Consider the following 27,983-nt stretch of genomic DNA (forward strand, 5'->3'; position numbering starts at 1 on the left):
ATTTTAGACCTCTTCATTATAAACTGACCACAATGTCACCTTAAGTCCTAGAAATCTAACATTCTATGGCCAAAGGCTATTACTCAGATGTAATGGAAAGCGTTTTTCATACCACTTTCCATCCTAACCTCCTCCACTCTACATTGCCATTTTGTAGCATTAGTAGCATGGTAAACTGGGGGCTGGGAATTTAGCTCAGCGGCACAGTGCCTGCCTGGCAAGCGCAAGGTCATGAGTTTGATTCCTGGTACCGGAAAAACAAACAAACAAACAAACAAAAATAGCATGGCAAATCCATTTCCCAAATATGCCCTTAGTTTAGAGCTTTCCTTCATCATGGTCCAAGGTATCACATAACCTTATCTGATGTTTGCCATTAATCTTCCATATTTCTCATTTTCCTTCTTTCTCATTTTTGGTAGAAGCAGAGAATAGACTGATCCTAATAGCTGTCTCACATTACTTCACTGTCCTCTTTTAAAAGGAAAATAAACTCGCATCCCTATGTGTTTTTTTCCCTGTGTGTATTTATAGCTATTATCAACTTTAATGTTACTTTCTCTAAATAAACTTTTATTTTCTGTAGCACACATGTGATGTAATGAGGCTCTTCAGTGAACAGTTTAACTCAAAAAAATAATATTCAGATGTTTTGATCACAGATAATTATTAATTTTTCTGTATAATGAGGATAATTCATGGTGTTCATAAAACTGGGGGTTTCTTTACCAGTCTTTACATGTTTTCACTTTTATTATCTTATATGGTAGTGGACAAAGGGAAGAGGTCATCCCTTGGAGACTGTCTAGCACCTTGCTATCAGCCACCTTTGCAGTTACTTCCCAAGTCACTCACCTGCTCATGGCTTAGCAAATCACAAAATGGAACTGGATATAAAGACAAGCATACCCCTTTGATGTCCTGGCGCTCTGTTTGGCCCTAGTCCTCTTAGCAACATTTTTCCTTCCTTCCTTTCATTCATCCTTCTAGACACAGCCTAGCCACTAACTTCTCTCAAATGTTGGAATTCCCATGTAGCTGCATATCACTCTCTCTATACTCCTATAATACTATTTAAAGATACGAATCCTGCTCATAAAATATTTTATGCTTATCTATGCTATGTGTGTTTCCTACTGGGCTGTAAACTTTGCCAAAGACTTAGTCTTGTTTTTATTCTCAAAATTAGTGTAGTGGCTAACACATCGTAAGCATTCTGTAAGTAAGTGTTCCATAAATACCTGCAGCAATGATTCAATTGTATCCTAACATCAACTCCATAATTTCAAAAGTAATTGACATCTTCATTTCACAGATAAAAGAGACTGAAGCTTGGTGATTTTAAGACCACAATTCTAATGAGTTCTACACTGGGACCAGGATCCAGTGCTCTTGACATAATGTTTTCTCAGTTTTCTTGGTATCATTTCTTCTGATGCAGACTCTTGCTTGTGTTAATTATGAATATCAAAACTTAATATATCGCATATATAAACTCCTGAGAATTTCAGGAATATAAAAGTTAATAAGGGTGAAAGGTGAATGCACTAGTCTTGCAAAATATAAAGAGCCAAATGTGTTGAATAAAAAGTAACTTTATTCAAATGAGTTAATTAATCCTGAGAAGAAACACAAATTTTATGTCGTGAAGGAAAGATAACTTTACATGGATTTATCCTATAGAGAGAATAAAATAAAAATAAATTTTTCTAAGCAAGATTTTATTCTGTGGTATGGGCCTCACATTAATGTATACTCATACATATTTTTATTAGTAAAAGAAAATAATTTATAAACATAGCCTAGCAGAAATGAAAAGTAATATATGTTACTTGATGTGATTGAATAGAACATGTAGATAATCTCTTTCTAATGAAAGTAAACGCACATTTTTCTTTCTCATTCACTTTGTTGTCAATTTTGTGTTAATATTTTACTATAGACTGTATATCTACCATATTATCCATCTTGTAATAGCATAAAATAATCTCTGTAATGATTTATATATGTATATTGAATTTAGATTTACTGTAAGTTTACAACTGATCATGCTGATAATGATCAACTTTTGAGTGATATGAGAAAAAAGAATGGAAATTTAGAGATTCAGAACTATGAAAATATATAATTTCTCATATAAAAATTGAAGGAAATTAAAGGAATATAATCACATGGGAAAATATCTTCATTCATTAAGAATAAGTACATTAATTTGCTGTAGTAATTCTTGGATTTCATGGTAATAGTAATATTCCAAAGAGAGGACAAACAGTTCCTTGAATCTGTATGCAAATAGAAATATAGGTATTTCTTTGTAGAAAATAATTATCTTTTCAGATATTCCAATGGATTCCATGACTTGAAATGTTTAAAATGATCAATGTATTCCAATTAATTTTAAACTTCATTCCAATTAATTTTAAAATATGTGGCGCTCAATAGATACATTAGCAGAGAATAAAAAGCAAATATTGTGACAGAAGTGGAAACATGCTGAAGTAGTAAATGCATGAAACATGCTCTACTTCATTATTAATAAAAGCAGTTTAAATTAAACAAACATTAAATATCATATCTAACAAAGCAGCAATCATTAAAATACAATACCAGCAGAACCACTGTCAACAGCATACCTATCACTGCGATTATAATGCAGACCCTCTTAAACTCATTACTTTTGATACCAGTAAAAATGGGTATAGTCATTGGGCATGCAATGGGACAATACTTAGCAAAAGCCATAGAAAGAGAAATATAATGTTTGTCAGAAACTTAGAGAGAAGACAAAAGGGAGGGAAGAGGGAAGTTTGAACAATGGCTACTAAGTTATAGTAGGAAAATAAGTAGAGCTGGAAATAAGATCATTTACTTTTAGGAGTATTTGTATATGCCAGTGAGAAATAGATGTATAGGTCAGTAGAGCGATTTCTCTGAAAATTGAAACTAGAAATTCCATTCCATCCAGCTATTTCTTTTTCAGATATCTTCCTGAAAGTGTTGAGTGCACACCCCTATTTATAACAGCAAAGCTTATAACAGCTATAACTTGGAAGGGTCTATATGTACATTGACAGATGAATGGGTTAAGAAAATATGGTATTTATACACAATGGAATATTACTGTATTATAAAGATGGATACATTTGACTTGTTTGTAAGAAAATTGTTGTACCATGACAGCATACTGTTAAGTGAAATAAATCAGACACACAATCTTCAATTCTTTATGCTTTCTTTTATAAGAGAAACCCAAACTATAAGTACAGAGCCTAATAAAAGATAGATAAAAAGAAACAGGGAGATAGATTTTTTACAAAAGGGAAAGTTTCCAAGAGGTGGGAGCAAAGGGCAAGGAAGGAGAGGAGATAAAAAAGAAATAAGTTATGCTATGTACATGTACCAACACTTCAGGAAGAATGCAGTCATTAAACACTGCAAACATGTACTGACAGAAATAAGAATTTTTTAAAAGACAGGAGGTATTTAAAAATTGTTCTTTTTACCGCAAGCCTGTGCCTAAATTTTGACTATTTGAAATGTCCTTTTCTTTTATCATTATTTTGTAAAACTAACATTGAACTTATGACAATAAAAAGACTCAAAAGAAGGTAGACTAGACTTTAAAATTGTTATGATCTATTTTTATTTATTCATACTTGTCAACTAAGGAAAGATTTTCACATTATATATAGGAGCTGTTGTATATTATAAGAATAATGCTGATATTGACCATATACATAGTAGATTGTGGGACAGTAACAATATATCCTGTGAAGATAAATAGAAATTTCCTGTGTAATAATTCAAAATATGCCTTTTATCCACTGCTATTATGGTGGTTAAAAAGACACAAGTATTAATACTGTAATTTAAAGATAAACAGATACTCATAGTGCACACATACATTCATTATCAGAAACTGGTTCTTTAGTGTATATCATCTACTTGAAAAGCAATGCAATTGTTAATTTCCTACCACTTTGTTTGTAACTCTGTATTGTCTGTACTGTTCTTTTGCTATTTTGTAAAAGGTTGTCTGTCTGTTAATGTTTTCCTTTTATTTTTAAAATAAAAAATAAAAAAAGAAAAGCAATGCAAGTGCAAATAGAGTTACTATTCAGAGTATCTCAGTAGTGATTCTTTTCAGCCATGTAAATACAATGTAATAATCATCAAACATTAAACAACTCATGTATTCATTTTTGGAATGTTACCTAATATGACATTTGCAGCAGTTCAAAGACAGGCTTTGACTTTGCAAAGGCATTTTAATAAATCAAGATTTATGAATTTTTATGTCCTTTTTACTCAACACTAATTTCCAGTTTAAGAAAAGAGGTAATTTTAGAAGCAAAAATTCCATAAAGCTATTTCTTAATAATTTTTACCCTAATCCTTTAACATAAGCCCTTAGGGATTTTCCTTTGAGTATTTATATGTAAGCCATGAAGAGTATCATTTGCATTTTTATTTGAAATTTTTAGACTTTTAGATGAAAAGAGGTACTAGAAATTTTGGACTTGTTGAACTGCCCCTGCCTTAATGCATTTACATATTTATCAAGTATATTTTCTGAGCTCCGAATTTGTGAAAACGATGTACTAGGTTCTGGGATACAAAGATAACTAGGCCATGCTTCTGATCATCAGGAAGCCTCTTCCTGAAGGGGATCAGGCCCATTCTAGAGTACGAAGGTGTGGCAAAGAAGGGAAGCATCATTTCTGTGTTTATCTATGGATGGGGTATGGTAATATAGGAAAACCTGAGAAACATGTTTTTTGTTTTTTTTTGTTTCTTTTTTTCTAAAAAATGACAGCTAATGGTTTCTGTTTATTATACCAGAGCAGGTACTCATTTTATTGGTAAAAATATTTATTTTTTTTTGGCTTTCCACCCTATATTTTTTATGAAAAAAGTCAAATTTTTATAACAAAACAATAACAGAAAAGTAATAGTTAATATGCTGTGCATTGTTATCTTCAAAGCATAAACCAAAATGACTTTTACAAAGAAACAAACAGATAATAACATGAATTTTTCTTTCCTTTTTTGGGTCTTTTTTATTTTAAAAAATAAAAGAAGGTGAACATATTAACAAACAGACATCTATTTACAAAATAGCATAAGAACAATACAAACAAAACAGAGTTACAGACAAAGTTGTAGGAAATTAACCATGGCTGTTGTATTACTTATTGATATCTTCAAAGTGGTTTCTATTTTTCTAAAATGTATTTATGTAATATTTGAATTACTATGAACTTGAGCATATAAATCTTTTAGTAATAAATTTAGTTTCAATGTCCAACACCACCACTATTCATGTTTAAGTGCATTTATGAATAAATTTAATATTTCATATAAAATGACACTAATATATTATAATTTGAAAGTTATTTTGGTTGTAAAATAATAGATTTGAAATTTCTTTCTAACATTTGATATTTTTTATTTTAAATTGTAGATGAAAGAGAAGATGTTCAAAAGAAAACATTCACAAAATGGATAAATGCACAATTTTCTAAGGTAAAAGTATTTTGTCACTTGGTTTTTAAGATGTACTATAAATTGTGAAATTTGGAAAATGAACTATGTAAATGTGAGTTTAAAAGTTCATATTATTTTTCTCACAGTGTTATTTTTATTTTACCTCTGCAGATCTATGAATATTATGTTGAATTTTAATTAAGAAATAAGCAGCCGTATATATGGTAAAGAAAGATTAATTTTAAAAATCATTCACCTTTGGTTCTTCTCAACAATGTAAATTTCTTAAATGACATATGTCATCACAGGATTATAGTATTAATGTATCAATGGCTATTATGTTTTACATATTGGAAGAAGATACTAGGAAATGTTATTGTGAATATTATCATGTTTTCTGCCTCTTAATCTTTACCAAGTTCAAGAAAAACTAAAGTAGTTATTTAGATCAATCTGGCCTCTATAATGTAGAGCATATGTAAAATAACTTAAAATGACAAATTCTGCTCCTTTTCTGCTCTTTCAATATCAGTCCAGACTGTTTACAATATTTATTTATGTCTTGACTCATTACCCCTAAGGCAGCTTTTGATAATTGTAAATGAACACAAGGTAAAATATTTTAACCCTGGAAATTAGCATTTGGATTGTAACATACAGAGTTTAATTTACATTTTAAATTTAGAAAAAATTGGATTTACTTTCAATCATACTAAATTTGAGAAAATAAATGTTTCATAAATCATTTTTCTTTAATTTCCATTCAATATGTATGTATGCATAAGTAGTGACTACCTACTTGGTAAATTAAATCTCTATAATGGGACTATTATGGTAATAATTTATGATTACTTACACCAAAGGCTTTAGAAGTGTCAAAATTATGATTATGGGTATTTTCCAAGTTATACTGAGGATATGAAAAGTAATTGGAAATGAAAATTCCTAGCACAATGCCTGATGTTCTTCATGTATATGCATTACTCTCTCCATGTGTCTGTGTTATTTTGTAAAATCTTAGCTGGTAATGGAGCCCAAACAATTCATAAAAATGTTCCTTTTGCCATTAAAAATAGTCTTAGACTATCACCCATTCTTTGAGGTATTTCACAGCAGAACTTTCCCAGATCCATGTGTAAATTGGCAAGGGGTACAAGTTACTAAATTTTAACTTCTTTTTTTACATTTACTTACTAACTTAGAAAGTGTTACATTTCTATTAAAAATTTTAAGAATAAAATTAAACTTTATTGTAGAATTTTTTAAATGAACATAAATTAGGACATGTATTTTTAATAATTAGGAAATTTTGAATGAAATGTGGTAGAAATAATAAAAATAAAATATAACAACATATTAAAATAATAAATGAACTCAAATGCTTATAATAGGAATTTTTAAATCTCAGAAAATTTTCAAGACATAAGTTCATTATTGTATCTATGGATATCAATAAGATTATGATAGTTTTGGAATTTTGAAGCAGACAATAGGTATATATTTTTAATCAACTATATAGCTGAATCAGAATTATAAGATGTGGTCAAATGTTAAATATAACAATACTCTGAATCTTTGAGTTAAATAATGAGCTATTTTCACAAGCAATGTAAACATGACAAAAACAAACACCGTATTCCTATTCTCACAAATCTAAATAAAGCTTTGCTCTCTATACATTGATATTCTCAGGAATTTTTAATCACTTGTCACATACTAATGTAAACACCAAGAGTGATATCCTGTGTTCTGTGATTTCACTATTCGCACTGCCCTTGAATAATTAGATATGGTTCTCTCTGCCTTATAAATGCTCATATTTTTATAGCTCTGGAATAATTACATAGATGAGTACATTAACTGCTTTATCACAAATAATTTCATCTTCTTATTAAACTCCACTTAGGTCATAAATGTCCTCTCTAACTCTGTTTCTATTGGATCTGGAGAGATTATTTCATATACCGAAGTTCTATAATCAGTTATATCCTAAGTATCAGGTATATAAATATGATTGCAGTAAAACAGAAGAAAAACAAACTTATTTGCACATAAAATATACATGTGCGTGTGTATATCACCTTTAATTTTGGGCATCTTAAAATTACCTATTCATGCTATGTTGTTTTTCTGCCAAATCATCAGGTAAGGTATTATATTATTTCTCAATACTGGAAGGTAAAAGGAATTAAGAGAAAGCTGGTTGATTAGGTTTAAGGCCCTTGACGAGATAAAAAATGAAATGTAATTGGGAAACATATCATTTGACTTCTATTGCATCGCTAAGTGGTTTTGAATAGAGCACTAAACTTACAATAGACACAAAATTAAAGCTGTATCTTTTCATATCATAGACTGTTCATGGCCAGTGGGGAGATGCTGACTAACTGCTAAATGGTGTAGAACTGAGTGAGCTATGTGGATCTTCTGAACAAGCAGTACTCTGAGTCAGAAGGAATCTGGAAATATTTATGAGAGTGAAATGTGAGCTCAGTGAAGAAAAGATGTGTTTTATTTATAATGTCAATATTCATTACCAGTGCATTAAAAGAACAGAATAAATACACTTAGTTAATAATACAGATAAGTTAAACGTAAAATAACTTTAGGAAAAAAAAAAGAAAAACTCTTAATAAAAATCACAATGACATATTCTTATACCTGACCGTAAGCAATAAGCCATCTTGTTAAAAAGTGAGTTTCTCATTTTAGGGTCAGGCATGTCTGTGGAAATGAAGCCAGATTCTGAAGCACATTCTGTTAACATTTATGATAAACTCTTCTTATTGACAGAAGAAAAAGAATTTTAAAGAGAGGAAAAGAAATGAAAAATTATGATTTGACTGTATATTAGATACATACAAACACACAAAAAAGATAAATATCAACTTAAAGGTTTGCTTTGAGGTATACACACATTTTTATAATATTCTTAAATTTTAGAGTGATAATGAAGTAGTTCTTCATTGTTTTATAAAGACATAAAAGGATGTTTTAAGGAAATAAATGTGATTAAATATATCCTTATCACTTTGATGTCATTTGAAGCCAAATGTGTCTTTGCAGTTAAGCTACTGATTTTTTATTTTCTCAGGACCATTTAAACCCCATCTCTTTTTCAAAATAAGTCTTCTATTAACCTTCGATTCCAACAAGTTCTACTAGAATGTGATTTACCATATCCATTCTATAAAGATAAGCAAACAATATTTATCTCCCCATAAACACAAAGCCATTTCTAGATAAAATTAATTCAAGGTAAATATTCTTTCCATGTAATTTGTAGATACATTATAATCCTAAAGAAATTTTGAGTGTTTACTTATAACAAATATAATTTACAATATAATAGCCTTGCTCATTCACCCATTTATTAAAATAAAGTACAAGTTTGAAATCATGACTTAAAAACATCATTTTTCATAAAACTTGTTTGATGCTTGTGAGTTTAAAAAAAAGTCCCTGAAAATAAAATGTTTTCAACTAGTTCAACTGAGAGACATCAATAAATCATCTCTCAGTGGCTTATATGGTAATTTTGATTTTACATTTGGATACCACTTTACTGATTTTCATGCTCTAACTTTACTTCTTTGTCTGATTCTCTCCAGTGTAGTATGCAGCTTTATTTCTGACTTACATGAGGTAGGAATATGTAGTTTGTTTTGGCTATGACTTCACAAGATCCCATGATATCATGGTACATTAATTTTTTCACTGCTCCAACACATAGGATAGAATGAAAAAGCCAGTGTGCACCTCCTCAGATTAACAGTATCGTGAGATAGAATACATTGACTTAAAATATTTTTCTCAACAGTTATTCATAATTTTCTATCTAGTTCTATGCTGAGCATAAAAAAAGGAAGCTGACATCAAAATTGTGAGTCAATAAACTGGACTTCTTTACATCACTCTGTTGCTTGGGAGAAAACATTCTATCCACATTTTAATTCATTTTGGAAAGAAAGGCAAATATGACATTCAAATTTTCTAAGTCTTATTTTTCTTGTATATCCATATTTACATGTAATAAACCATATATTAGAAGGACATTGTAAATACTAGAATATAAACCAAAAGTATTTCCAGTGTTCTCATTGTGAAAGACAGGTTCCAAATTAAAAGCACTTTAAACTTTATCCAATTTATCTCTTGAGTCTCTTTTTCCTGTTTACTTCTATTATTTTCCATGCTGTCATCTGGTCTTCTTGAGAACACGGCATTTAAATGGTAGCTGTTATGTTTTAATTCCATGATTTTGTGATGCTATTACAACAAGCACAGATTTAAATCTCACATCATAATGTGTAATGAATCATATTTCTTTCTTTTAAAAAAATGACTAAATAACTGTGTTCCTATAGAATCTCATACTCCTACAATCTGACTGTTGAGAAAGTCTTCCTCAGTAATGTTTAGCGTTTTTCTTCTTGCTTCCATTCTTAAGAGCTAGATAGTATCTAAAACGCTATAAGGAATGTTGTAGTTATCAGTCCATTCTGGCCACAACTGATGTGCTGCAAATGGCCAAGGGGATGTATCTAAATAAAGGACATTGGTCCTCATGCCATGTCTTGCTTGCTGGTGGTGGACACTTCTGTCCTTAACATCACTAAAGCCTTCATAACACACATATCATGTGTAATCTCTGGTAAAAAGTATGGTTTTGGATTCTGCAACATCACTTAATTCCCTGCCTTTGAGGAAGCTCATTAAATCTCTTGTTAGTCTGCCTGATCCTATATCACTGTCTTGAATCTCCTCCATGTCCTTTTCATTTAGAACTTTGTATCAAGATATTATGCAATTTGAGCACCCCAAATAACAAAAAAATTAAAATTTGAGATGTTCTAAAATAAGAAACATGCTGATTCTAGCCTAATGCTCAAATTATTGAGATTTTTTAGCATTTTAGATTTTATGCTTCATTTGGAATGTTCAAACAGTAAGAGTCTATGAAAATATTCCAAAATCTGAAAAACTACAAAATGTGAAACACTTCTGCTCCTAAGCATTTTGGATAGAGGCTACTCAACCTGTATGAACCTAGATTTCAGAAGTAAAGTTTGAATGAGTGATTTTCATCTGAATGCCTGCTTCTTTCTTTCACTTATGTGTTATTATCGCAGCAATACACTATGCCAATTAGGGTCTTCAAAATGTACAGGTATGTTTATACACACACACACACACACACACACACACATGCACTCAGTAAAGTATGTTATATATCTAAAGTGGGTTTAAAATTTTCATGTTATAGAAGAATTATACTGGCAATAGTTCCAGAACATTATTTCAGTCTAAGAAATATCAATGTATGTGTAATTTCCTTTATAGAAGGAAAGTTTTAAATTTATATATAGGAAGGTACCTAATTTAACAAAAGTAATACAGCACAGCTGATGTGTTCTGGAAGGTTTACTGTGCACATTAACTGAGTCCTATGCCCCTGGCTTCCCGTTCCTTTTTACTACTCTATGAGAACAGCTGAAAGGCACTAAACTGTGTTATCTGGATGGTGATGAGCAGCTTCTAAACGGTTTTGATTAATACTGTACTTGAATTTGGACCAGTTGTTTAAAGACATGAATATTGTTTGATGAAACTAGAATTTATCATTTCAGAAAATTTTGCACCTATATACCTCATATTAATAATACATTGAGAATTATATTTTAATGAATAGTTTTCCCAATTACCTAAGGAGATAAATATTTAAGATAAGTAAAATGAGAGAATGGGTGGCTTGCTTTAAATGAATGGAAGAGATGCATCTCGAACTTAGGAACCCAATTCTAAAAGCCATATTGTTTCCAAATCCGTTATTTGTGTGACAACTATTTCACCTATCAAATGCTACATTTTTTATAGGACCCATCGCAAAATTTGTGACCCCTGAGAAGTGAGGAGAGATTTGCAGGGCACTGAAAACAGAACGTATTGAATGTGTATTAGAATAACAAATGCTGGACTGGGAATATAGCTCAGTGGCACAAGCGTCTCCCTGGCAAGTGCAAAGTCCTGAGTTGTGATCCTGGGTATGGCTAAAAATTTTAAAAAAAATTAAAAAAAGAATAATAAATGCTTTAATCCATCTTTAAATGTTTAGTAACCTCAAGATGAAAACATTATTTAGGAAGCTTTTACATTGATTATTTGTGAATGATTTCTAATAGATTAAAAGTTAATTTTACATGATTAGTTTTGGTGAGTGAAGTTATGTAGTTTTCAGTATAATAAAATAAATAGTATTTTCATTCATGAAGTTTGCTTTTTAGTTTGGTTAATCATGAAATATTATTTGAGAAATACTTTGGATATTTATTTAAAATAATGTTCTGAGAAATACAAAATATTCCTTTAACTGGCAAGTAGATTCCCTAACATCTTTATGTGGTGTTAAGATGACTTGTAAAACGATGTTTCTGTGTTTGGAACCAAGATAATTGTGTTAAGTGGTTTAATACACTGAGAACCATTCCCTTGAATGTTTTCCTGAATCTGATCTTTGCAAAGTACCCAGGCAACACAGGATATCATTCAGTTAGTGAAACAAAATTGGATTGAGATAGTTCTCAGTCTTTTAAATGAGAGACAAATAATCTGTTTATAAGGTACATCTTTCTAAGAAATATTTTGTTCTTTACCAACCCAGTGTTACTGAAATCTTGATATCGCCAGCTAGTTTTAGAAGGCACACCTATTTTGTTCTGTATATTATTATGTTCTGAATTATCTTAAGAGAGTTGGAACTGTTGATTGCTGTACCTATATAGTATACAGTGATTTCAGTGACAAGCATATTTAGTTTGCAAATGTAAATATTTACTAGTTAACATGACTGTCGCTAGCAAAAAATTTCTCTATACCTGTCATGCATCTGTATTATTTATCTGATTTATCATGTTTTGTGGCCCCTGTATAATTACTTAAACAGCACATATTCAGGTTAGTGATTTATTTTCATTTTGGAAAGAATAGTCAGCACTCTCGTACCATCCCATCAGTGATATGTTGGTGCTGAAATACATTTCAACCTTTAGTAAGTGCCATATTTATTGAGTGCCAACTATATACCAAGTATAACTATCATACATTGATGAAGGCACAATATAAGAAGGAGATGATTATCTGAAAGAAGAAATAATTACATATACAAGCAAGTAAAATAAATAATGACCTTTAAAATAACAGAAATACTGTGGAAATATACACAAAAGAATGGCTAATTGCTTGAACAGGTGGACAGCTTTTTCAAAAAGGTGACATTTAATTTGGCATTGTCTGTGCAGAGGCAGTTTCACAAAAGATGAATGCAGCAGGAATTGCCCGTAGAAATGTGGAATGATTAAAGAAATTCAACTTGTCAGATGCACAGTGACCAAGGAGATCTGTAGAAGAGGAAAACAAGAGATTGTGAGAGGAAACCTAGTGTCATTCCTGAGTAATTCAGTTGTTGTGGGGCCTGGTTGGCCAACAGTGAGATATTGGTTTAATCATTCATTATTCAACTTCTGCTTGAAAACTGAAATTCTAAGGCAAGAGGGAGTAATAGAGTAATGAGCCTGCTTTACTACTACAAACCATCATAAAAATTTTAGTGTGGATCCTGCACTTTACATTGAGGAAGTAGACATATAAATCTAAGTTGAAAAAAAAACAGGTGAGTTATATTTTTGGAGATAAGTTTGAGACACAGACACATCTTAAAATGATGCAACGCAATGAACCAGAATCCCCCAGAGAACAAGGTACAAAATATATTTCAGAGGCCCGGAACCATCATCTGATCTAATAGATGTGGGATAGAACCAAAAATTATATTTTTAACATATTCCCAAGTGATGATGGTGTAGTCTATCCAAGAACCATGATTGGAAAATCATAGCCATACAATGCCAGGTCTATAGAAGAGAATGCTCGAAGAAAAGCCATTGAAGAAATTAGTGAGCAAAGGGGGATCTTTCCCTTTTTCAAATGACAATAATAAATTCAATTTATGTTGACATCTATTTTGTGGAAACTACAATCAATAATCTAATTGGATTGGTGTTAAAGGAGTCAAAACCAATGAATAACTTGTCTATTTGTTATATACTTCAAGTCCTAAAGGTCTCTTGTTTTACATTATGAGGATTAAAACGCATATCTCATAAGTATGTATGATATTTTTAGAATTTCTAGTTATATTTTTCCATAGCAGATAGGTAACGAGGAAACAAATTAATATAGTTGCACTCAAAGATTGGAACATATTCTATTTAGGTAGTAATATGTGTTGTAATTCCATGTTTTCTTTCACTGCAATTCTTTCATGTACACAAATAACTCATTTGTTCTGTATCTAGGTTTAGCAGAAGAATTTCATTTTAGCAACAGTCTGACGGTCTTTCTCTATGCTATGCTTAATAGGTTACAGTTTTGTTTTTTAACCTTACTGAGGTTCCTTGGCCTTCCTAATATTCTCAATTAAGTTGTGATCATGGCAGCCAGAATACACCAAGTTAAGATCAAGTGAGGCCATAATCTATTTATATAAATACACCTGCAGAGATGCCTCCTATAACGCCCATAAAGGACAGGCTTAAAAAATAATTGGGCAAAGAAGCAGAGTATAGTTTTCCGAATCCCTTTTATTATCCTAATGTAAGCCCCTATTTCACTAGCCCAATTCTGTATGTGGAGACATACACCAGTAAAAATAGACAAACATGATCAATAAATATGCAGTCGCTTTCTGTCTTTCCAAGAAATGTGGGCAACTGATGGATGAATGCAGACTAGTAGCCCCCTTTCATCAGACATGTGAATGAAGTCATGGCTTGGTTTAATCTTAGCTTTTCACAAGAAAAAATGTGAGCTATAGATGTGTTTGATAAATGCTTTCCTTTTGTTCACCTTGCCCAAAGAAAACCGACTTCTACAATGCACGTGATTCATGGATGGTACTTTTATAAGAACTGGTCCTTGCTGTTCAAATTACTTATAGCTGTCATATCAGACAGAATATTAATATTTTAAATATTATGTTTTTGCATGATGCTATCCATCACAACTAATCATTTATATTTAAGGACACATGCCTTGAGAGAAATATAATGAAGTCTACACTTACTGCCTCAGTGTTATTGAGCAAATGTTGCAGATCAGATGCTTTAGATCATGGATGATGAACCTTTTAGGGCTTTCAATATTACATGCAGCCTGATGTTCAGCAGATGTGCCATAGGTTGGCCACCAGTGCTCTAGATTTTTTTAATATAGCAAGTAAGAGACAAAATCATAGGACACTCTAAGCCAAACTAATAGGCAAATTCTTTCTGTTTGTAAACTTATATGATTTCTCTTTCTTCACAACTAGAATATAGAATTTTGGTTAAAGGAAAGTGCTAAGAGGAAAGATGGAGCGAAATATGGGTAGCATAGGAATGTTGCCAGGCATGCGTGGCTTCCTCTAAGAAGGCCTAATGGAAGAGATGTAAATAATTAAAAGAAGGCAAGGAATGAATCTTTCAGGCATGTTAAGGTAAAGACTTCCAAACATGCACAAAGTTCCTATGATGGGAATGTGTGTTGGAGAGAACTAGCAGGTCAGTGTGGCCAGATCAGAGTTACAAAATGAGAGCAATAGGTATTACAGGTGCAGTGGTACTTGAAGACAATCAAGTGGGGTCTTACTGACCATATTAAAGATGTTGGTTTTACATTATTAGAGATTAGGAAATTGTGAGAATTTTAACAGTAGCCAGAATCAATATAGGTTAGAACATAGGATGTAGAGAGACACATTAAGACATACTAATCAACACCAGGGATGTCTGACTAGGACTAATTAGCATCCATTGACTTGAAAGCAATGATCATACTTTGAACACATTATGAAAAAAGAGATAACAGCATTTGTGAAAGGACTTGATATGAAAGTAAAAATACTGAGAAAAAATAATTTGATTTGGGCAACGTAAAGCATGGGATTGGTATTTGATGGGGAAACATTAACATGGGGGAGGGATTTCCTATGAGAGGTCATTGAAAAGAATTTTAATTTCAGTGTATTTTCCTGGAAAGCGTATTTATTTTCAACTCATGAAATTTAACCACAGGACAAAAATATGTAAATAATCTCCATTTTGAAAGGAGCAAATAACAAGAAAAGATATAAGTGTATTTGTGGGTGTGTGCTTGTGTGTGTGTGTGTGTGTGTGTGTGTGTGTGTGTGTGTGTGTGTAAAACCAGTAAAAGTGCCTTGGAGTTAACTCCATCTTTGCCTCTCCTACAATCTCCTAGGGTACAGGGTCATAAGTTATTGGGAACAAGAATTATTTACCAAAAGTTTCTTTCTTCATAGGACTTACTCTGTAGAATAACTGTCCCGTTGTTTATATATATTTTATATCTACTAGCTGAGCTGCTTGAGAATCTCAACCTAGATGTAGCTGTCATTGGATGCTCTGTTTAGTTCATATTCTTTTAAGTAAAGGTCATAGTAAATGAAATAAATGAAAAGGAAGAAGGATGGAAAAAGTAAAGGAATGAAAAAACTTTAGGTTGGTCATATTTGCCTTTACTTCCATTTTTTCTTTTGTCTGTGCTTTCTCTTTCCACTTCTTTTATGTTCTCATACATCACTTCTATCCGGGGCCTAACCTAGACAAGGAACACTCAAGAAATGATTTTTCAGTATATAAATTCAAATAGGTGTTTGCACCACTGAGTTCAGGATCTACATGTCTAGAGGCTCCCTGAACATACTCAGCAAGCCTTAGCATGGGAGGACTGTGATGCTATAGGTGGAGAGGAACTGATCTACTGGATAGACAAGAATAACATTATTGTGCTAATGACTGGACAGAGAGACAGAATTAATGTCTTAAGTGTAAGGCATTATCTCAGGACTCTGGGCATATGTGGATATGTTAAAGTGACATAGTATAGAGAATAGAGAAGAGAAAGAAATGTTAGAGGCCTCTTTATCTCTTTGTAGACCACGAACTCATGATGTTGATGTGATTATGAAGCAATGAGGAACTCAGTATAAGAGGCAAGGGCTGCAGTGCCCGTTCACCGCTTAGTGTGTGTAAACTTGAAGAAATTACAAAATCGTTCTAAACCTCAATTTCCCCATCAAATATTTAGTTATAAGAGTAAAAGATATTCTGCTTGCAAAACACATAGAAGTATGCCTGCAATATGGTAAACTCTCAAATAGCATTGGTTATTATTTATTATGAGGGCAAGAGGAATTGAAGTCCTCTGATAAGAATGCTTGAGGCTGTGTTTCTCTGACTTTTTTATTTTCCTGAGTAGTTGTGAGAGCTGGTAGACTTTAGTTAAGCAGTGTTTTGCTCAAAGTCCTGTGGGATTTGACTGGATTTTAATAAGCCATGTGTAGAAAATAATGTCTATGGGGTTTAAAAACACAAATTTATGACTGTGTTTGCTAGTGTTACTCATGGAAATTAGAGAAATACATGAATCAATGCAGGTGGAGCAAGTGGCCAAAAGTTGAGCCCTGGGGAAGAGGAATATTTACTGTCAGATCAAGAAAAAGAAACAAAAAAGAAAGACCATGACAAAGAACATCAAGAAAATAGTGTTGGTTATTGTCAGAAGCCTAAGGAGTTAAAAATAAGAGAACTCATAACACCTATTGTTATAGTTTCTGGAATGGCTGCTCTTGTCCCTGATATGCAGATGTTCTCCTAATATCTTTCTTTTAGTCTCTTACATATTCAAGCCTTAGTGTCCTGCATACTGTGTCACTGTCTTTCTTGGTTTACTATCTTGTTTTTGGTCAAGGGTAGCTTCTGGTAGCTTCCTGATATGGGGCACAGGGGAGGTGAGGTTTTCTTTTGTTAATATTATACCATAAAATACTTTTATTCTTTTGTTCCTTTATGTTAATTTTTTAAAAAAAATAAATTCATTTGGAGAGTAATTTGATTTTCACAGCAAAATTGAGAGGAAGGTCCAGAGTTTTCCATATTCCTCTGGCCCCTCTGTATGTACAGCCTTCCCCACTATCTCTCCTCCAACAGGGTGGTACATTTGTTACACACTATAAACTTACAATGACACATCCATATCCCACAGAGGCCATAGTTTACATTAGGGATCACTCTTTTGATTGTAAATTCTATAGGTTTAGACAAATGTATAATGACATGAACCACCACTGTAATATTGCTTTCAATGCCCTAAAATTACTCCATGTTCCTGCCAACCCCTGGCACCCCACTGTATATTTACTCTTTGGTATAGTTCTGCCTTTTTGACAATCTCATGCTGTTAGAATCTTATAATATATGGCGATATGCACTTAAGTTTCCTCCATATCTTTACATCACTTGATAGGTCATTTCTTTTTAATGCTAAATAATATTTTCTGGATGTGCTATAGTTTAATTATTCACATACTGGACTACATGTTGGTTTCTCTTTGATTGATGTGTGGATTTTTATGTAGATATAACTTTTCAGCTCCTTCAATTAAATACTAAGGAATGCGATTACTGGTGTATATGATAAGAGTGTTTAGATTTGCTAAGAAACAACCAACCTGTCTTCCAGAGCAGCTCAGTGATATGTCAATTCCCACCAACATCACAAAAGAGTAGCATTTGGTGTTACCGGTGTTCTAGATTTGGGTTCTTTGAAGGGAAGTTCAGTGGTATCTTGTTGTTTTAATTTCCATTTCCTTTATGGCATGGAGCATTTCACATATGCTTGTTTATCATCTGTCCATCTTCTCTGATAGGTATTTCTTAAGGTTTTTTACTCATTTTTAGTAGAGATTTTTGTTGAATTTTAAGAAATCTATGTACATTTTGAGAAACAATTCTTTACGATATGTGTCTTTTGAAAGTATTTTTCCCTGTCTGTGGTTTGTCTTTTCATTCTCTAGGCAATATATTTTACATAGTAAAATAATTAATTTAATCTAGTCCAGCTTACCAATTCTTTCTGTCATGGATTGCGCCATTGTTGTTGTATCCAGAAAATCAAGACCCCAAGAGCATCTATATGTTTTCTCTGAGTTTTATAGCTTTGTGTTTTGTATTTAGGTCTGTATTAGAACTCTGCAGGGGTAATGAATAAATCATGCATGTAAATACATGGGAGGAATTGTCTCATGTAAGTATAGTTACTGAGCAGTTCCACAGTTGGTCATATGCAAGCTGGAGACCCTGGGATGTCAGTGGTGTATATCAGTATAATCTCAAATCTGCTTCCCATTTTCAAGACAAAAACCCTGAGAACTCAGAGGGTATCGCTGCTACAGTTGAAAGTCATAAGAGCCTGTAGTTCTGAAGATCAAGGCAGCACAACAAAGACTTATTCCACTTCTCTGAGGGAGAAAACAGTTAACCTTCTCTGTTTGTTTTCTTTGGGATCCCTGGTGATTGGATGGTGCCCACCCATACTGAGAGTATTTCATATCTAATCCATTCAAAACATATGCAGATCTCCTTTAGAACACAATGATTCTAAGTATTCCTTAAACCAGTCAAGCTGATACCTAATATGAACCATCATAAGGTCTGTGATCCATTTTGATTTCATTTTTATGAATGATGCAAAGTCTTTGTGTCTAGATAAATTTTTGTATGTGGACTTCCCATTATTCCAGCACCATCTTTTGAAAAGATTGTCGTCATTTTACTATGGATCTTTTGTCAAAGATCAGCTAACTATGTATGTGAGTCAATTTCATGGTCTCTGTTCTATTCCTTTGATTTATTTGTCTATTTTTTCCAGTATCATACTTTCTTAATTACTATAGATACAGAATGAGTTTTGGAGTCAGATAATGTAAATCCTCTTTGTTCTTCTCCTTCAACATTATATTGATTATACTTGATGTTTTACCTCATCACATAAACTTTAGAACCATTTTGTTGATATCCACAAAACAACTTGCTAGAATTTTGAATGGAATTGCATTGAATCTATAGATCAAATTGTGAAAAACTGTTCAGAAATATTAACTTTTCCTGTCCATGAATATGAAGCAAGATTTCACTTAGTTGTTTTAAAGTTTCTTTCATCATAGCATTATATTTCTTCATTTAGGTATTAAATATATTTTGTTAGATTTATACATAGGTATTCAATCTTGAAGAGTGTTAAGGTAACTTGTACTGTGTTCTTAATCTCAAATCCCACTTGTTTTTCCTGATATATGGGAAAAATTATTTACATTTATATATTAAACATGCACTCTAAAACCTTACTAGAATTGCTTATTAGTTCCATGAGTTTTCTCATATATTATTTTAGATTTTCTACATACATTATCATGTCAACTGTAAACAAAGACAAAGACAGTTTAACTTAAAGGCAAAGACAGTTTCATCTGTATTTTCCCAATCAATATACCTATTCACTGGTTTTTTTGTTGTTTTTGATTTTAGTAGGTAAAGTTCCTTATATGACATGGAGAAATAGTGAGAGAGGATATCTTTCCGTTTTCCTGATATTAGTAAGAATGATTCTATTTTTTGCCATTAAATGTGGTGTTAGCTATAAGTCTTTTTGTTTATTTTAATACCTGAGATTTACTTTGGCTCATGGTTCAGAGGGTTCTATCCATGGTTGGCTGGCTCCAACGCAGAGATGGAACAATAGGAAGGCATGTTGTTCCTCTCCTCATTACAACCAGGAAGTAGAGAGAGCCTGAGAGAAGAATATATCCTTCCAGGTCACACCGCCAAGTGACCCACCTGTGCCAACCAGGCCTCATGTTCTAATAGCATATTCAGCCATGAACTCCATAGTGGATTAATCCACTGATGATTATAATGCCCATATAACTAATAACCTGTGAATACCTCACCTCTGAATGCATGAGATTTTGAAGAAACCACAATAATGTGACTTAACATCATAAAGTTGGCTCTTATTTTTAGTCAGTGTGGAAATTAAATGCCATTTTAATATAATAAGCAACAGTTTTTTCTGGAATTAGCCAAGATGACTATAAAGTTTCTATAGAAAAATACTGAAAGGTACCTAGATAAGCATAAGAAACAAATATCAATAAAGGGATGGTATGCATATAGAAACATAGCCATAGGCAAAGACTTTAGGAACAAAACCATAACCACACAGGAAATATTACAAGTAATCAATAAATAGAATCATATCATATTGAAAGCTTTTGCACAAAAAAAGACATCACCAACAGAGTGAAGAAACAACCCACAGAACAGGGAAATTTTTACCAGCTATTCTACAGACATAGGACAAATACCTAGAACACATAAAGAACTAAAAAAAAAGACCCCCCAAAATGTAAAGCCTCAATCTAAAAATGGACATCTGAAATGAATAGACAATTCTCAGATGAAGAAGTACAAACAGTAAATATATATATGAAACAATTGTTCAACGTCACTGGCTATCAGAGTTGCAAATTGAAACAACAGTGAAATTCTATCTTACTACAGAAAAAATGGCATCAATAAAGAAATCAACCAATAACAAATACTGGTGACACTATCTGGACAAATGATCCATCTCCATGGTTAATGGGAGTGTAAATTGGTAAAATCACTATGGAAATAAGTATGGAGATTCCTTTAAAAACTAAAACTAGAGGTTCCATTTGACTGAGCAATTCACCTTCTTGGTATCTTCCTGAAAGAGTTCAAAGCATCATAGCACAATGATATATGCATACCCATGTTGATAGCAACACAATTTGTACTAATTAAATCTTGGAAACAACCCAGATGCCCATCAACAAATGAATGGATAAAGAAAATGTGGGGCATTTTGTATGTATCTCAGTGATAGAGTGCTTGCCTAACATGTATAAGGCATGTTTTTTTTTAAAAAAATGCAGAGATATGTTCTAGTTTTGTTGGGCTGGCAATTGACCCATAATTTTACTTTGTAAATAGAAAAATCCCACTGGATTAGAGATGTATATGTCTAGGTGCTAGCATAAAGTATGCCATTTCCAAATTATTTCATTTCTATGGTATGGAGGCTGACAAACAATAAATAGACAATATCATTTTGTTTAAAAATAAACTAGCAAGCTTTGAAGTGCACCAATCAAATTGTTATTTGGAGATTTTTCACAATTGTCTATTATAATCTTTGTTAGTATTGAAGTATATAATGTTGATATCCATATTTTTACTTTTAATGAATTAATTTTTTTTAGTATTTGTGATTGAAATCAGGGCCTTTACACTAAGCTATATTCCTCGACTTTGAGTTATTTTGAGACAGGGCTTGTATGTTGTCCAGTGTGGGATTGAACTTGTATTCTGCCCATCTGAGCTTCTCGGAGTGCCGGGAACACATCCATGAGCCATTATGTCTGGCTAATATCTTTTACTTCCTTTTTAATGACATGGGTTTCTGTTAGGCTTCCCACACAAACAGGATTAATATTATGCAGGAAAGATTTGATGGAACACAAGAAAGACAGTATGTGACAGAACAGCATAAAATGGAAAAGGATTGTAGAAGAGCAAACTACATTTTCTTTACAAAACAAACAGTTGTCAAAAGTCTGCATATCTAAGCTTCTTGAATAATAATGGGAAGTCTAGATGGTTTATCAGCATTTTTCAATATTTGCAAGATGCTGAAAACATCCTGTATTCATCAGCAGAACTTCATATACTCCAACTTAACCCACTTATAAAACTGTGTGTCTTTATTTCAAAACTACCAAAACAGTTACTGAAGCCTTGGGCAATTCACAGGGATTACCAAATTGCCACAGTTCTTTAAGTACAGAGAATGAGACACAGGGGTCTTTTAACATTTCTTGCCTCTGTATGTTTATTTTTCCTAATGGATAGGACACAGCATCTGTTGTTCTCATAAACACAGTTCAAAAAGTCGCATTATACAACTCTTCTTGCTTGTTTTGGCAGGGGAAGTATTCTAAGTATAAAATATATCTTGCCCTAAAATTCATTTTCTGTATTGCAAACCCCAACTCTCCTTTTTATCATGAAGTCATATATACCTCATTCTTTTCTTTTCTTTTTTTTTATTTTAAAAATAAAACAAAGAAAACGTTAACAAACAGACAACAATTTACAACACAGCAAAAGAACAATACAAACAATACAGAGTTACAAACAAAGTGGTGGGAAATTAACAATACTTGTTCTATTACATATTGATATCTTCAAAGTGGTTATTCAGGAAAACAAATAGAGACATGAAATATTGATCAATCAAGGAATCATTAACTGTTTCTTTCAGCAAAGAAATGGAAGACAGTATTTCAACTATGTTAAATGCCCTGTTTACACATACATACAAAATTTTTCCTTCTTTCCCTTCTCTTTTCCCACATCCCAGTAGACCTTTACCCTTGAGCATTTTCCTCTTGCTTCACAATGTCTATCATACCTCCTAGTTCCTACTCACTCTTTTAGGTTGTACACTAGTGAGTCAATGCGGTGCTTGCACATGCACGTCTGATTTATTTCACTTATGAGTATGGTCTCTAGTTGTGACTATTTCCCTATAAAAGCCTCTAGTTTATCTTTCTTTATACCTGAGTAATATTCCATTATATAAAAGTACCACAATATTTTTATCCAGTCCTCAGTGGATGCACATTTTTGTTGCTTCCACAATTTAGTATTTACAAATTGTGCTGCTATGAACATAGGTGCACATATATCGCTGTGATATGATGTTTTTAGATCTTCTGGGAAAGAAGGGGAATAGCTGAGTTGAATGGGATCTCTATACCTAGTTTTCTGAGGAATCTCCAAACTGATTTCCACAGTGGTTTCACCAGCCTTCATTCCCACCAGCAGTGGAGAAGAGCTCCTTTTGCTCCACAGCCTCCCAAGCATTTGTTATTAGTTGATTTCTTAATGCTAGCCATTCTTGCTGGGGTAAGGTGGAATCTCAATGTTGTTTTAGTTTGCATTTCTCCAATGACTAATGATGTTGAACATTTTCTCATGTATTTATTTGCCATTTGCATTTCAGGATCTGAGAAGTGTGTATTCATCTCAGCTGCCCATTTTTGGATTGGGTCTTTGAATATGGGAGGGCTGATATTGTTTAATTCTTTATATGTTCTAGATAGAAGTTCTATGTTGGAGGGCCAGTCAGCTAAAGGGCCAGTCAGCTTTTCCCAGTTTGTGGGTTTTCGTTTTACTTTGCTGATAATTTCTTTAGATGTGCAGAAACTTTTCAGTAGGATGAGATCCAAGTTGCTGATTCTTTGAAGTACTTCCCATGCAGTTTGGTTTTTGTTCAAGAACTCTCTGCCTACCCCTATGTCTTCAAGGTTTTAACCTACTTTCTTTTTCAGTATATTTAGTGTTTCTGTTTTAATATTGTGATCTGTGATCCATTTTGACTTGAGTTTGGTGCATGGTGATAGATTTGGGTCTATTTTCAGTCTCTGGCAGGTGGCAAGCCAATTTTTCTAGCACCATTTATTAAAGAGGCTATAGTTCTTCCAATGAGATTTTTTGGCCCCTTTATCAAAGATTAGGTGGCTGAGTGTGTTTTGGTTGTGGCTGTTTCTACCACTCTGTTCCATTTATCCTCTGGTCTGTGTTTTAGCCAGTACCAGGTTGATTTTTTTACGGTAGCTTTGTAGTATAATTTCAGGTCAGGGATTGTGATTCCACCTGACTTGTCCTTGTTGCCCAGGATTGCTTTTGCTATTCTGGGTCTCTTCTGGTTCCAGATGAATTTAAGGCATATTTTCTCAAGATCTGTGAGGTATGCTAATGGTAGTTGAATGGGAATTGCATTGAATCTGTACAGTAGTTTTGGGAGTATGGCCATTTTCACAATGTTCGTTCTTCCTAGCCATGAGCAAGTAATGTTTTTCCATTTTCTAAATTCTTCTTTGATCTCTTTTTTCCGAGTGCTGTAGTTTTCATTGAATAGATCTTTTACTTCTTTTGTTAGATTGATTCTTAAATATTTTGATTTCTTGGATGCCATTGTGAAAGGTATATTTTCCTTAACTTCTCTCTCAGTCTGTTTGTTGTTTGTGTATAGGAATGCTGTTGATTTTTGAGTGTTGTCTTTATATCCAGCTACACTGCTGAATTTGTTGATTAATTCAAGGTGCCTTGTTGCGGAATTTTTGGGGTCTTCCATGTAAAGCATCATGTCATCTGCAAATAGTGATAGTTTTACTTCTTCCTTTCCTATCCTTATTCCTTTTATTTCTGTCTCTTGTCTAACTGCTCTGGCCAATTGTTCCAGAACGTTATTGAACAGGAGTGGTGAGAGCAGACATCCTTGTATTGTATCTTATTTTAAAGTAAAACCTTTCAGATTTTGTCCCTTTAGAATGATGTTGGCTGTTGGTTTGTCATACACAGCTTTGATCAGGTTGAGGTAAAGGCCATCTATTCCTGTTTTCTGCAGATTTTTTATCATGAATGCATGTTGGACCTTGTTGAAAGCTTTTTCCGCATTTATTGGGATGATCATGTGGTTTTTGTCTTTGACTCCATTGATATGACATAGAACATTTATAGATTTGTGAATATTGAACCATTCCTGCATTCCTGGAATGAATCTGACTTGGTCATGATGTATGATTTTCTTCATGATTTGCTGCATTCCATTTGCTAGTATCTTATTGAGTATCTTTGCATCTATATTCATTAGGGAGATTGGTCTGTAGTTCTCTTTTTTGGTTGGGTCTTTCTCTGGTCTTGGCATTAGGATGATACTTGCCTCCAGAAATGAGTTAGGGAGAGTTGCTTGCTTTTCAATTTCATTGAAGAGTTTGAGGAGGGTTGGTATTAAATCTTCTCTGAATTTCTTGTAAAATTCTGCTGTGATTCCATCAGGGCCTGGGATTTTCTTTGTCAGGAAGCTTTTAATCAAGTATTGAGTGTCATTAATTGATATTGCATTGTTCAGGATTTTTATATCTTCTTGACTCAACCATGGTAATTCGTACATATCTAGGAATCGGTCCATTCTTTCTGAGTTTTCTATCCTTGGGAATAAAGGTTTTCAAGGTAGGTATTAATGATCTTCTGAATTTCTGTGGAATTTGTCATAATTTCATCCTTTTCATTTCTTATGGCATGAATTTGAGTTCTTTCCTTTCTTTTTTTGATAAGGTTGGCTAGGGGTTTATCAATTTTATTTATTCTTTCAAAGAAACAGCTCTTTAATTCATTTTTTGGAGGGTTTTCTTTGTCTCAATTGCATTAATTTCTGCCCTAATCTTTATAATCTCCTCCCTTCTTTGGGCTTTGAGCCTGACTTCTACTTCTTTTTCTAAAAATTTGAGATGCAGCATTAGGCTGTTTATTTGTTCTCTTTCTGTTGTCCTTATGTGTGAATTCACCGCTATATATTTCCCTCTGAGGACTGCTTTTTCTCCACAGCCTCACCAGTATTTGTTATTGGTTGATTTCTTACTGGGGTGAGATGGAATCTCAATGTTGTTTTAATTTGCATTTCTCAAATGACTAATGATGTTGAACATTTTCTTATGTATTTATTTGCCATTTGTATTTCTTTATCTGAAAAGTGTGTATTCATCTCAGCTGCCCATTTTTGCATTGGGTCTTTGAATTTGGGGGGGCTGATATTTTTTAATTCTTTATATGTTCTAGATAGAAGCCCTTTGTCTGAGGGATAGTCAGCTAAAATTTTTTCCCAGTTTTTGGGTTTTCTCTTTACTCTCTTGGTGATTTCTTTAGATGTGCAGAAAGTTTTCAGTAGGATGAGATCCCAGCTGTTGATACTTTGAAGTGTCTCATGTGCAATTTGGTTTTTGTTCATGAATTCTCTGCCTACCCCTAGGTCTTCAAGGTTTTTACCTACTTTCTCTTCCAATAGATTCAGTGTTTCTGGTTTAATATTGAGATCTGTGAACCATTTTGACTTGAGTTTGGTGCATGGTGATAGACTTGGTCTATTTTCAGTCTTTGGCAGATGGCAAGCCAATTTTTCCAGCACCATTTATTAAAGAGGCTATCGTTCTTTTTCCTCTTCGAAATAAAAGAATGTGTACTCATCTCTATATTGGATAACACAAGTATAGAAGGATGTGAAAATATCCTAACCAGATCAGGAAAGGACATTGGTCACTTGTAGCATCCTTTCATGAACTAGTACCCAATTATATAACTGTACCTATTTGCAAAGGAACATAGATAATGTAGCTAAAGAAAATATTCCGTAAATTATTGGTCAAACTAAGTGAAATATATCAGGATATCATCTCAAATCTTAACTTGAAACAATTTAGTACACTTGATAAAAAGTACATAAAACAGAGGAAGAGCTAATACTTCTGAAGCCAAGTTCAAAGTGTATGAAATAATCCGGGTTGACATAGCAGAGCTTTTTAAAGAATTGTGAATCGAAGAAAAAGTATAAAACTTCACTATGAAAACACCCTTCAGTACCAAAAAGAAAAGGAAAATCCACAAAATATATATTTACCAATCTTAGCATCTTAGGGTATAAACTGACACTGAATTTCTTATGTGACACCTGTTTCTCAGTTGTTGCAGTGTTATATAGGGCTAGCCCAAGAAATGATAAAGAAAAAATTAATTAAATTTACTTTCCATGAAATTGCAGAACGAACGATCAAATATGTCATTTTCCCCTTCACTCAGTGTATGCACACATGATGCTGCAATAGCAATGGATCTGCTCTGTAATCAGATGCTTGGACCAAAACCAAAATTTGGTCACAAGACATTTTTTCAGGGAAGTCACCATTTTATTTTTCTGTGATATTTGCAGCTGTAACAATGTGTCAACACTTCTAGTCACATCACACATTTTTTAAAAAGTGTCTAAATCTTCCCTTGTTATCCCACAAACTATAGTATTGGCAGATACTTTGCCTACTATATGTGTCTAACAAATAGTAGGTACTCAAGGCATACTGCTATTAGAATGAGTAATGGATACCAGAAATTCTTCTCACTGCTGAATTATTGAAGAACAGGATACATGTGCTCCCTTGCAAGGAGAAGAAAGTTGTTCAGAGTATAAAATATCAGTGATTAGTTTTTAAAAATTTATAGAGAGAATTTACATTTTCAAGCACCTTAGTGAATTGATAAAAATACGCAGAAAATGAATAATACAAATATAAAGGTATAGCCTTTGTATGACTATATATGAAGCATTTGTATATTAATGTATACACAGAAATGTATATATGTATATGTATGAATACAGATATCTACATAATTTAGGCATATCAAGTGAAAATAAAAGGTTTCTACCTAAGATAGAAAATTTTTATGATAATTATTGACATATAAATTGTATAATTTGATGGAATTCATTATGGTATTTCCATACAGATATAGGTCATACTTTGATCATATCTGTTCCTTTCACTCTTCTTCTACACTTTCTTCCCAACCCAACACCCTTCCAATCCCTAATAATCCTTCCTTTGCTTTCAATTTTAGGTCTTTCCCTTTTCTCGTTCTCCTCCTTCTCCTTCTCCTTCTCCTTCTCCTTCTCCTTCTCCTTCT

At 32.8% G+C, this 27,983-nt stretch overlaps 1 protein-coding gene across 1 annotated transcript in view; it reads left to right on the forward strand.

The window, feature by feature from the left end:
• Nucleotides 1-27,983, forward strand: part of Dmd (dystrophin) — a 2,013,932-nt gene that overhangs the window by 163,860 nt on the left and 1,822,089 nt on the right. Inside the window, exon 2 of the mRNA XM_013507710.1 lies at nucleotides 5,465-5,526. Coding sequence (XP_013363164.1) covers nucleotides 5,465-5,526 — 62 coding nt within the window. The remainder of the gene's footprint in view (nucleotides 1-5,464; nucleotides 5,527-27,983) is intronic.

The sequence above is a fragment of the Chinchilla lanigera genome, unplaced genomic scaffold (assembly GCF_000276665.1).
Source record: "Chinchilla lanigera isolate Chin_1 unplaced genomic scaffold, ChiLan1.0 scaffold00134, whole genome shotgun sequence".
Classification (NCBI taxonomy): domain Eukaryota; kingdom Metazoa; phylum Chordata; class Mammalia; order Rodentia; family Chinchillidae; genus Chinchilla; species Chinchilla lanigera.